The sequence below is a fragment of the Meleagris gallopavo genome, chromosome 3 (genome assembly GCF_000146605.3).
Source record: "Meleagris gallopavo isolate NT-WF06-2002-E0010 breed Aviagen turkey brand Nicholas breeding stock chromosome 3, Turkey_5.1, whole genome shotgun sequence".
Lineage (NCBI taxonomy): Eukaryota > Metazoa > Chordata > Aves > Galliformes > Phasianidae > Meleagris > Meleagris gallopavo.
The window spans coordinates 16,937,113-16,950,650 of NC_015013.2; the positions used below are offsets into that span (position 1 = coordinate 16,937,113).

The 13,538-nt window shown below is 35.9% G+C and overlaps 1 protein-coding gene across 1 annotated transcript in view; it reads left to right on the plus strand.

Moving 5' to 3' along the window:
- The first annotated feature begins 2,171 nt into the window (after nt 1-2,171).
- LOC104910149 (cadherin-10-like) overlaps nt 2,172-13,538 on the plus strand; it is a 161,245-nt gene continuing 149,878 nt past the window's right edge. Inside the window, exon 1 of the mRNA XM_031552695.1 lies at nt 2,172-2,404. Within this exon, the coding sequence (XP_031408555.1) occupies nt 2,172-2,404 (233 nt within the window). The remainder of the gene's footprint in view (nt 2,405-13,538) is intronic.

Genomic DNA, 13,538 nt, shown 5'->3' on the forward strand with positions numbered 1-13,538 from the left:
AGAATGAACCAATACACTTCTTTAATAATTGTTTAAATACTGATATGAAATACGGTATTAGGTTAGCTTGCAAAGCCTGCCTACTATGTTGCACATTCCCTGTCAACCTGTCAGCTTGTAGCGTCCTCAACTGATCAGAGTTCTCAGTGAGCATCAGACACTGCTATCCACTTGTCAGAGCCGCATGTCCCAGACTCAGCCCAGAGTGTAAGAAGCCTTTCAGACTGTGACAATTGGGTCAGCCTTGCTTAATGCAGACTGCTGCAAGCCTGCTGCAAACAGCAGCATTCACAAATGGAGCTCACAGTGGCAGCAAGCTCAGACATGTTTTCAGTCTTACAAGAAGCATCTGGCAAAAGCACGCCAGTACAGGTGATGTCTGTGGCATTCTGAGACACAGCAGGTGCTGCTTTGCTGGTGGGACCAGATGGGGTGCCAAGGGGCTCCTGAGGCTGTTTTGTGGATGCTGCTCTCGTTTTGTATAGCAACTGCAGACTGCTGCCAGTTCTGCTGAGGTTTTGTTGGCAGCTGCTGCTGGAAAGTGCTGACTCCTGGCTGCTGGGTTGGGAGGCCTAAGCTCAGGGACAACACGCAGGCTTAGTCACTGCTGTCAGCACTTAGTGGAGAGAGGCCCTAGAAGACTGCAATCACTGCTGAGGGAAGAGTGGGACTTTACGGAATGGTTGCAGTGATGATCTCACCACACTGCAAGGCACAAGCTCAAGTGCTGACTGACACTTACAGCCTTGACCTTAGGCCACTGCCTAGCTTTGGTGCTGTAAAGAATGCCTGGGGTCTATTCTGCAATAATTGTGCTTTAGAGAAGGTACTGAGCTTGAAGGTGGGGGAGCTGCAGGGAGAGGTGAGAGACCACATAGCATCAAGGAGGTTGAAGAGATATCAGGGTCTTAGAAGGAATTCTGTGGTAGGAAGAGCCTGAGCCATGCCAGGCAAGGAAGGAGTGGCAACTGATGACTGATGAAGTAAAGGAAGAAGCTGGTAAAGACAGACAAGGATGGAAGCAGGAGAAAAGCTCTTTCTCCATCTGCACATCTGCAGCTTGAGCATAGGTGTAGCGCCCTGGGCATTAGTTGAGCATCAGTAAAACTCAGGGTTTTAACTAGAACCTGCTCAGCATAGACAGAGGCGAAAATGCATCTGCAAGCAATCTAGGATATTTCTGAAAAACTTAAGGTAATTTCTTGATACATGTTATCAATGATTTGACTAGAGAAAGTGTTTCATTGAGTCTGCTACTCACAAACAAGCAATCATGCAGTGTGTGGAGAGCAGTTTGGCTGTCATGACCATGTAATTAGAGTTTAAGTTCCTGAGATGTGTAAGCAATGAAACCAGAAGAATTAGAACCTTGAAATTCAAAAGAGCAGATTTTGGACTTTACAGGGACCTATCTGGTGCAATCCCATGGGAAACTGTCCTGGAGGGTAAGAAGCGAGGACAGATGGTTGATTCTTTTTTTTTTTTTTACTTTACCCTCTCAAGGACAGAATTTTCAGAGTGCAAAGACAGGCTAGTATGCAGAAAAATGTGCAGAAAGCTGAGCAAACCCATTAGGATGAATATGGAGATACTGACTGAGCTCCCATTCAAAAGAAAGATAGACAGAAAATAGAGGGAGGTATGAGTTACTTCACAGGAATAGAAAGATGTTACCAGCACATGTAGGTATGGAGATGAAATCATCTGGGCTGGTAATTAGCAGTGTTAATCAGGGATCAATATTTGCACTGATGCTATTGTCTACTGTCTTCATTATTGACTATATTGATCTGATCATCATAGAACCATAAAACAGCTTGGGTTGGAAGGGAGCCCAAGGATCAAGTTCCAACCCCCTTACCACAGGCATGGCCACCAACCTCCAGAACCAGTACTAGACCAGGCGTCCCAGGGCGCCATCCAACCTGATCTTGAACCCCTCCAGGGTTAGAGCATCCACAGCCTCTCTAGGCAGCCTGTTGCAGCACTTCACCACTCTTATAGTAAAGAACTTCCCTCTGACATCCAATCTATACCTCCCCTCCCTGAGCTTAAAACCATTCTCCTTTGTCCTACCACTACCTATCCTTGTAAAGAGCTGATGGAAGCAGCTGATGTAGTGCACTTTCAGCAGTTTTTCAGATGGCAGCAAATTGTGGGCAGCAGTCAACATGGAGGACAAGGAAGACAAAGCTGCAATTCAGAGGAATCTGTACAAGCTGGAAAAATGGGCTGACAGGAACTACAGGAAGTTCTGGTCTTTCACCTGGGATGGAGTAATGACAAGCACCAATACTGGCTCTGATGATATGAATTCTGGAGATCCTCGTGGACAAAAAGCTGAACAGGAGCCCTTGCATCAAAGAAAGTCAACAACATTCTCAGCTGCATTAGCAAAGATGTTGTCAGCACAATTAGGAAGGAAATCTTTCACCTCTCTTTGTCACTTATAAGACTGCATCTGGAGTGTTGACCAGTCCAGGATTTCCCAGTACAGGAAAATATCCTGACATACTACAGTAGGTCCAATGAAGATCCACTAAGATGACTGGGAATTGGAGCACTGGATGCAGAAGATAAAGCTGAGGAAAATGTTCTGCTCAGCTGCGAGAAAATAAAGTGAAGGAGAAACAATATTGTCCTCAATAGTAAACTGATCACAGAATACAGAAAAAAAGAGAGCCAATTTTTTCTCAGTCATAAACAATTATAGGTCAAGAGGCAAAAGACACAAATTGGAACACAGAAAATGTGATTAGGTATTTGGAAAAGACTTCTAATGTGAGATTAGTCAAATACTGGATGTGGTGCCCAAAAACACTGTGGGATCTTCATTATTATAGGTGTTAAGCTCTAAAATGGACACAGCCCTGAGCCACCTGCTGCAAAGGGTAGTGTGGAACAGGACATCATCCAGGGGTCCCTCCTGCCTCTGTCACTCATGACTACTTTCACTCATGTGCAAGCAGTCAGAATTCACCAGGATACTGTCCTTTCCCACAAGACTCCCTCTGAAATCTCTGATTTATTTTCTATGGAGGCACAGTGGTGGTTAGATGTAAAATAAATAAATAAATAAAGCTGTACTTAACCAAGAACTACTGAATTCTGCCTCTAATGCTTGCAAAAGTCTCTAGATGCTTTTCACTTACTGAGTAGGGTGCTTACTTTCTCCTCCATTGAAAAGGAAAGGCACATCCATGGCACGTTATCACTGCTGCATGATAATGCTATGGTCTCAGAATAAAGAGGAAGAATTTTAATTTATTCTAGATGTCATCCTCAGTGGTAATTCTTGAGATTAAAAAGGAATCATCTTTTAAGACTTTCAGTAAAAAGAAATCCCTGACTGTATTGTCACAGTTTAATCGACATTAGGTACAGAATTTTAAATCAAGATTGATCTTCTAAAAAAAAAAATGATGCATAGGTTGCTCTGAAAGTAATGCTTCCTATTTATTTCCACAGAAACTACAGCAAATACAAAGAGCACAGTAACACTATTTATTAGAGCAAATTCTCAGCTACAAAATAGTATTTTTGAACATAGTCACAACCATTAGTTAAGCATTTCTGCCAGCAATGAACAAGAACCTGCATGCCATGCTCATTAAATATCTGTAGCAGAGATGAACGACTGTTGATGTCACTACTGTTGAAATGCACCACTCACTGCCTCATTGTGCTCAAATCCACTGTTTGGTCTCCATAAGAGATCAGCAAGCATTGATGAATTTCAATTAGTGCAATTTTTTCTGCATGGAGGAATTCAGTGACACCCCTTTGCTTCATGCACTTCCAGGTCAGATACGATTTTCTCAGACTGCCCCCGCTGCCAACTGTCACATGGTAATGAAATTTAACAGAATATTGGTGGAAAGGTCTGCTTCTACTGCCATACCACCAACATTCTCCTCTGACACTGTGGGCCAACATAATAAAATAGGACGATTTACTATCGGAGCAGCCCTTGTAGTAATATCTGAAATATTTTCCACTAGAGCCATCACAGTATCTGTGCTTCTAATCAGCTCAGCTTACTCTTTCCAATCAGATCAAATAATCTTGATTTAAAAAAAAAAAAAAACAAAAAAACACATGTGATGTTAGTCATATCCAATATGTAATATTTTACTTATATACGAAATCTTGAATAATAGTATAATGTTTGCTGTCATTATGGTTTTGGAGTAGCATCATTCTATTTGAAGATTTTTCCACCATGAATTCATTTTTCATTTTACAATTCTATCTGCTTGCTTCTGACAGTTGTCTAGAAATTTGTATCCAATGGTTCAGATTAATTTTACTTACATGACGTAATGGACTTTGTTCCAAATCTGTTATGTGAAGCATAGTGGAAACTATTTTATTAGAAATTTTATTCAGAAGAGTATATTAAGAATAATTTATTTGCATGACTTCTGGGCTGGAATGCCCTCTTTCTCCATGTCTGAAATGAAAATGAACAACAGATGCAAGAAGTTCTGTTTTCAAAACTGTGAGAGTGATCAAGAAAAACTACATTCTCTTTTATCCCATCCCAAGGAAGTAGAAGTGGTACAATTGCAACTCCAAAAATCCAACAGGGGAAATCATTTTACCTGTAAACAGGAATCATACTTCTGAGATTTGCGAATGTATCACAGCTATTCAGTCTTCTTCACGATTTCGTTAAGAGGCAAAAAACTTCAAGTCTTTATCAGAGATCAAAGTCTTTTTCTAGAGAGAATTCTCTCTTTTATTTTTATACCATTACATAGTATGTGTGTCCTACTTTATATTTAAATTCCTTGAGATCATACCAAACCATCTAAGAACGTATTAATTAAACACGACAAGTGGTAGTCTTAGAAGTTAATACCTTAACTACTTTAAAAGTACTATTTATCTTAGAAGGACAGGGTTAACAGCCACACATGCCTGCAATAAATATATTGAGATATATTTATATTGAAAAAACACCTAGATTGGGATTTTATTTCCTTGTTTATGACTTGATTTTTATGTTAACACACCCTCGTTTTTCCATCTTTTCTTATATTTTGTTGTTATTTTGAGGGGTTTTAAACTTCTTAGGGTGGAAAAGGGTCTACATAAAAGAAGTTAATGCTTCTCTCTAAGTGAGGCATGCTCATCCCAAACAATCATCATCTTTGTTTTCCTTTCAATTAAAAATTCATTAGCAAACCCAAAGATAATATAAGCTAGTAGTCATGTTATTGTAAAAGTCAGGGGAAAAATGGAACATAAGAAAGTGGACATAAGAGTCCAGGCAGAACATAACCAGACAATCAATATTTTGCTTACTTTACACAAAGCTAGGCAAGCTACCTTTTCATTACATAGAACAGCATTTTGAATATGTACTCAAAATGAGAAGGTGGATATTAACTGGTATGTTTTGCTCTTGTAAAGAAAGTCTTTTACTCAGCAAGTAACAAATGATACTCCACTCCTCCCATCAGTAGCTGGAGAGTATTATGTGTTTTAAGAGTAAGACAGTTCCAAGGCTGAGGTTACTTAATAATACATTGAAGCTCTTTAAGCCTTTGTTAATCTAGACAAGAGCCTGACATGGGAACTTGTACCTGCTGTGAAATCAGGATTAATACTTAAAATCTATTCCATATATAGCAATGCATCTATTGCAAACAAAATTAGCCTTTTGGAGAATGCTAACAGCAAATTGCCTCTTTATTAAAACTGGAATTACTCAAATTCATAACAATAAGTAATCCCCCAAGTTCTGCAAGTTTTTTCCAATGTTCAAAAGCTTATGAGAATTCTCAAGATAGCACATGAATGAAGGAGTACATATTAAAAAACACCCTGCCACAGTCATTGTTTTAAAACATTAAAAACCATTTTTAGTTTAATCTGTCATTTATCGTAATAAATACATCTCCTGGAGGACTTCTTGGCACTTTCACTTGTAACTTAATCTTTTGGCATCTCTCCTGATAATGCAACCAGCTCTAAGTGGTTGTAGAGTTGCTGTGTCCAGAAATGATGGTATTGAAATGCTCCAGAGTACCTATATATTTTTTTTTTTCATCTATATACTGTATTTTAAAATCTGTCTCTGAACACTGCTTTCTACATTATCTTATAGAAAGTCTGGATAAGAAATAAAAGCAGATCAAGACTTCCATATAGATATAATAACTTACATTAAACCAGCAGATGAAGATGGGAAAATATAAAAAATAAAAAAAAGTAACAAGCTTTTAGGAACACTATTTCTTCCTCAGGGCTAGAAGAGTTATATCTCAAACTTAGGCATCTGAGAAATGTATTCTTTAGATTATCTCTAAAAGTAAACACACTTGATATACCTATGAATTTTAGAAAGGATGTAGGGGAAGAACAGAAGAGTGAAAGGAGATGGAGATATGACAAGGTCATTAATCTCTTAGGGAAAAGACAGCAGTAGTTTATAAAATGTGAAACACAAGGAGATTAATGGGTCTGGAATTGGATGACGAATATGACAATATGTTACAGAACCAATATTTTTATTGAGATCGTGGGTTTTAGTATTCAGTAGAGTTATGGATTTTAATTCCAAAGTTTATTTTTATAAGGAGTTTTGGTTCCCTTGAGAATCAGGGCTGAGAGATCAGAAATTGAACAATTGTGTTCTGAGAAATTCTCCTCTATGGAAGTTCAGTGGGTTTTATTCTTTACTGATTGTCTGTCAGGATTCATTCTTGTTGATAGCAATGGCTTAAGGCTTAGTTTTACTCTGAGATTACTTGGTTCACAAAATGAAGGATATTGGATTCTTTGATATATAGGTATAAAAATGTGATGGTTCTGTTATAAATGATTTTTACTTGTCATGTTTTCACACTGGAAAGTTTATGTATCTTATGGAGGAATGTCCTTGGTCATTTCAGTGTACTTAGGATTTCAAAGATTCACTTCCAGTAGTGAATGAGGCCTGAAAACTATTTGGAATTGATGCTGGAAGTTATGCAGAAAGGGATTTATGCACACCAATCAGTATTTTATAAAGCTATTTTATAATGAAATACATTATATGACTTTCTACAAAGTTATATAATTTCAAAATGTACAAGACCACTGCAACTAATCTCAATAATGTAAAAAAATGGAGGAAGGTTTCATTTTGTGTAAAGATAAGATTACCTGTAATGTCAATAATGTAGTTTTCACTCCCCTGAACAAACTGAAGATTGGAATGGAAACCTGAGAATATTTTAAACACTAGGTATGTAAATATTTGATCCAAATGACTAAATAAAATCACTGAAGCAGTGATTCAGTCACTGATTATTATCAGCAGTAGATTTTGTAATTCAAACTTCAACAAAACCTACCTTGTTATTTACCAGCTTTTCCAAATCCTGATCTCTGCAAAGGAAGTAGCAGTTGATTGAAGAAAAAAATATATATTATTATTCTAAGATTAAGGACCCTTCCAAATTAAACCAACCTATGATTTTATGATTCCATGATCCCACTCACAATTTATTTTAAAGGGTTATGTTTATTTTTATCAGATTATCTGAATTGTGTTTGTTTGCACTGTGAAAATTATCTTCATACTTTTAAAACTCTCTCCTGCATTTTATATTTGGCAAGCAGAATAATAAGTACAAAAGTGAGTTTTCAAGTAGTTCAATTTGCAGTGGATTTGTATGTACAGTTATAAGAAAATGTCAATGTAAAAGTCATTGGTCATTATCATAGAATCATTTGAGTTGGAAGAGACCTTTAAAGATCATCTAGTCAACTTCCCTGTGATTAACAGGGATATTTACAGCTAAATCAGGTTGCTCAAAGCCTGGTCCATCCTTGCCTTGATTGTCTCCAGAGACGGGGCTTCCACCACATTTCTGGGCAACCTATGCCAGTGCTGCACTACCTTCACTGTGCTAAGACTTAGCTTACTCCATATATCTAATGTAAATCTACCCTCTTTAATGTTGAAGCCATTTTGCCTTGTCCTATCACAGCAGATCCTGTTAAAGTGTCTGTTCCCTTCTTTCTTAGAGCCCCCTTTAGATACTAAAGGCTGCTATCAGGTCTCCCTGGAGCCTTCTCCAGGCTGAACCAGCTCTCTCAGCCTGTCTTCATAGGGAAGGTTTTCCATCTATTGGATCAATTTTGTGGCCCTCCTTTGGAATCATTCATATGTTGATTATTTTAAAGTATTTGCCAAATAAGATATTAACAGTGAAATTTCTATTACATTAAAAAATGTACCTGAAAAAGCTAATTTTAAAGACAATAGTGTAAAGATTGAGGAACTCTTGCTACTATCAAATTACAGCACACAACAGTGCTGCAATTCAGCATTTAGATCATTGTATAATATGCGTTGAATCAAACTTCATTAAAAATAGATCTTCGAATGATGTGAAATACATCATTCTTGCAGAGACTGTATGTTTGAAAATACTTGGCTTACTGCATTTGAAAACTAAAATAAGAGCTTGTTCTGATCAGCTGTTCTATATACTGTTAACTTTATTAGTCTAACAAACAGAGATGCCCAAGAATAAACAACTTAACCTGGTGTATTATGTTAAAAAACAACACCAACACTACTTGTATTTTTTGAGAACATATTGACAGTTCATAATTAGTAAGCAAATTTTCACTATCATAGTGGCAAACATATAAGAATTTTAAAATGTTAAAAATGCACAGAATTAGATACTACATCCACATATCTGCACTTTCTCCTTGTCAACATTTTACTGGCTGCATTGGTCTGGTTCTGTGACTAGTGGGGTGGGGGAAGCCACGGATCCATACCCCAGAAAGGGAAAAGGGAAAAAAGGGAAAAAGGGGTAAAGAGATGGGTCTAAAAACAAAACAATGGCAATGATCTGAGGAGAAACAAACTAATTTACTAAATATGATATTGGAATGCAAGATAACCCACTATAATGCAATATATTACAATATAATTAGAATTGATGCTAATAAATCAAATTAAATGAGAGTATTTGAAAGCTGGAGGCCTTACTCTAATGCTGAGGCAAGACATGCAGTCAGGCAGAGCAGAAAGGAAGAAAGAGAGGTCTCATGACTTTGCCAGATGTTTTATCTCCTCTCTGAACACAAAGTCCTCTGGGGTATGTAGTTCTACTTCCCTTCTGGGACAGATACCTGGAACTGGAGCATTAACTCTTTAACTCTCAGTGAACTACATAATGTTATGATGTGGAATACTGATAACAAAAATCATAAAACCATAATACTCCTCTAACTGGCACATGAAGGTTTGGTTATCACTGCGAGCAACCTCATTCCTTATTTTTGAGGTAATGTGGGATGAGGTAAACATGAGGAGTAGGAATACAGTTAAGGCACAGACAATATTCTATTAGACTGCTAAAACTCCTCTTAGAGGTACTGAAAGATAAGCCTCATGTTTACTTCCAGAACATCTAATATCTATTCTAAATCACAGTCACTCTTCGGAAAAAAAATAACATTTCAATATGAATCCAAGGTAAAATGTATTTGCCACTTTTTTGTGCTACAGCTGATAAACCCACAATTTTGTAGATAGTACCTCACAGAATAATGTATGTCATCACATGGTAATTAAGGATCTGCACAAGAATTAAATATGTTGATATCATCAACAAACTTTCCCATGGGAAAGACTCTTACAAGTAATATTCCTCAAGAGCTATTTTTCTACCTTTTTTATTTATTTATTTCTAAATTATAGAGGATGACAAAGATTCTATGTGCTATTTTAATACAACATAATTAACACTTCCTGTACATTCTCTCTTGTCCATTTGCTATGCACTGATTTATGGATTAATCAGTATTTTTAAATTGAGGTCTAAATGACTTTACAAGTAACAGAGATCATAAGTATACAAAGTGAGCTGTAAGGAATGCTGAAGAATGCTCTTAATGAAGTGGACATCAAGTTATTTTTAATTAAAATAAATAAATGAAGTAAAATATTCACACATACCCCAAATCAAATGTGCAAGATTGAAGGTTGATTCATAGTGTTAATTACCTCATTATTTTAGGGCCCAACAGCTAAGCATAATGAGATTAAACCAAGTACGTAAGAACTTTGAATACATGTTATTTAAAAAAATGTTACTACTAAGGTTGAACTATTTCCAAAGTGATTAATTTAGATTAGGTGACATTCATAACTTTTCTCTAAGACTAGTCATGCAACAATATAGACACAAACCTATTCTATAAAACCAACAGATTTTCTTTACCTCTCCTCTCTGACATAGCTGAGAATTTGCTAGCAGAAGAAACCAAAGTTTCTATAACTTCTATACTAAAAAATAATTATATTGACCACACATAATACTATTTTTTCCTACAATCATTCTTTTTAAAGTAGAATAAGCAGTTTGACAAGATTCTATCCATGCTGCAAAAGCAGACGATGAGATTTCCAATACAAAACACATTGTCAGGTAAATATTTATTGCCAGTTAGATGGTTCCTTACAAATTCAATTCAAATCCAAAAAGTTTGTTTTATTTCTCTCTCTTAAAAGTAATTTCATCAGGGTTTATTGGCTATTTTTAAGTGGTTGCTGAAGCTTAATATCAGATGTTTGTTAAAATGTTCAAGAAGTTTTAGAAAAGATAATTATTTGAGGTATGAGTAATTGTGGTGTTGTTTTTTTGTTTGTTTTGGTTTTGTTTTTTTGTTTGTTTGTTTGTTTGCTTGTTTAACGAAAGTTATTCATCAAAAATTTAAAGCATTCAGTACATTGAATTTATCCAGAAGTGAAATCTGTAAATAATGATCTATTGGAGGTATTTCTAAAACCAAGAATCTGTTCAGATTTTGCAAACAAATGCCTAACAAGATCTAGTGACAGAGAAGGTGCAACTACAAAAAATGTCCATTGTTGATTTTTGTCTTATTAACAGTGAAGACAGACAGTTAATAACATTTTGTACCTGTTTTCCTCCTTGCTTAAAAGATGTTCATATCAAAGTTCTTGAAAGGATTACAAACTAGCACATAACCACTGGAGAACAAAGGTAATCATAGAATCATATCAAAGACTCATAGAATGGCCTGTGTTGAAAAGGACCTCAAAGATCATCTAGTTTCAACCCCCCTGCAATCTTGCCAACCACTAGACCAGGCTGCCCAGAGCACCATCCAGCCTGGCCTTGAATGCCTCCAGGATGGGACATCCACAATCTCCTTGGGAGATTGTTCCACTGCATCACCATCCTCTGAGTGAAAAAATTTCTCCTAATATTCAACCTAAACATCCCCCGTCTCAGTTTAAAACCATTCCCCCTTGTCCTATCTCTATCAACCTAATCATTTTTAAAAAGTCTTAAGCTAGATGTAACCTAGAAGACATGAAATGTACAGATCAATTCCTGAAAATTGCTATGAAAATATCCCCAAATATTTTGATTTTATATTTGAATTTTCTTATTTTAAAGATGGTTCTTAATATAGTGTAGAAAATGTAGTAATGATCTATCATTTAGACATTTTTAGAAGCAGTTTTGATAACTTCTTATCAAATGCGGAAAAGAAATCCACATCAAATAACAGTTTAATTTGTAGTGGAAAACTACCATGATTTTTAGCAAACTTGATTTTTGTTGGTTGAAATGAGAATTATATATTTTCAGCCATTTAGGCATTTCACAAGTCACTTACTTAGGTGCTTAGATATTTCATCTATAATGGTACCTGTATCTAACTATGCACCGGAGAAGCCCAAATGCTTACTGGTCTGGTAAATTGCTTTTTTTAGTTTAGGTTGTTAGGGTTTTTTTTATATTATTGTTTTTTTAGCTACTTTTAGTTTTACAGTATATAAATTAAAGGGAAATGATCAGGAGCTTGTGAAGAAAAGCAAATTGGAAAATAATTCACATTCAAAGAAGTCTATGTTCCTTATTATGACACTTAACCCAATTTCAAAACATGAACTTAAGATCAACTCATCATACCTGAACAACTGGAAATGGAATTTGAGTTAGGAACATTCATTAAAAACTTAAGTAACTGTAATTCAGTACTGCAGGACTGAAGCCAATTTATGGTACTTTCAGTATTTACAGAGAATAAAAAAAAAGAAAAAATTATTTTCCCAGAAAATACTTTTGAGTATAGGCTCTCTATTTGGCATCATTTCTTCTTATTTTTCATGATTATTCAATTACCAAGGGTTCTTTGATATTTCCAGTAACCCCTTATGATCAAGAGTCTGAGATGATATTTAAAGTTTTGGGAATTTTCCTCTGTTCGTATGTTTAATTCTGAAACAATAGAAAGATAGGAGGAAAAATATCCAAGTCATTTAAAATTTGAGATAAGAACAACAGTAGTCAAAGCTGAGATTTTTCAGAGTCCTAGAATGCGAACGCATTACCACAGAAAGCTTCAATACCAAAGTTAAATCTGAATGAATGAAAGAAGATGCATAGCTCAGACATTCATTCCCATTGCTACCATTTTGCAGTAATAGATGTAGAATCTGGATTCTTTTGAAATGAGGAAACTCAACACCATGGTGAAAGTTCTTCTACAAGATACATAATGGCTCTTCAACATACACTCAGTTTTAATCATGTACCTAAAGTTGGGTGCATGCTGTAGTGCTCTGTGGACTTTCGGCTGATAGTAAATGCACTGCAGGCTTTAGTCTACAATCAGTAGAAAATGGAAATGAAATATGTAAAATCTTCTTTGAAAAGAGGATATCAAAACATTCATGGCCTAAATTGTCAAAAACTAGGTATTACTGTCAACTTCTGACAGCACTTCTAGAGCTCTGTAAAACATAATTATACCAGACATAGACTAGATGAAATATGTATTTCCATCAATTTAACAATTTGAAGAATAAAAATATAATAGCTTTGCTCATTTCACATCATAGCATTGATCAAAGCCAGTAGCTACTTGCCAAAATGAGTAAAACATGATTTTGTTCATCTTCTACGTACTTCTTTTCACAGTAAGGAATATTTCTGCATCTCTTTTTATTTTTAAGGGATGAAATATTAGTTCTATTCATATCACTGCCCTACTATAAATAACTACAAAGTTAAGGTCCATTTTCTTTTTTATTTTCATAGTTAATATTTTCGGTTTTGTTTCAGTGCTGTGAAATGAAATGTGGCTTGTCCTCTGTAATTCTAGAATGCCATAATGCTTTGCCATCCTTAGCTTTGTGTCATTTCTTTGCTACCAATAAAATAAAAATATCTTAATTCTGAAAATTGTTTTGATGCTGAAAGTGCAGAAAATGGCAGAGGTACTCACTGAGAGGTCTGCAAGAATTTGGGTATAAGTCCTGTACAAAAGCACACCTAGGTGGGTGGGCTAAGCTAAGTTCTGGCAATTGCTTCTTCTCTTCTCACTGTTGACTACTGTGACTGAATTTAAAGTTTACAGTTTACAGACATAGATTTGTACCCTTAGATCTTGTGTTCTCTACTTTGGAATAGCTTGTTAATTCAGATGGAAAGAAATCTTTTTATCCCACCCATTGTTTCCCCTCCCCCCCAAAAAACAAC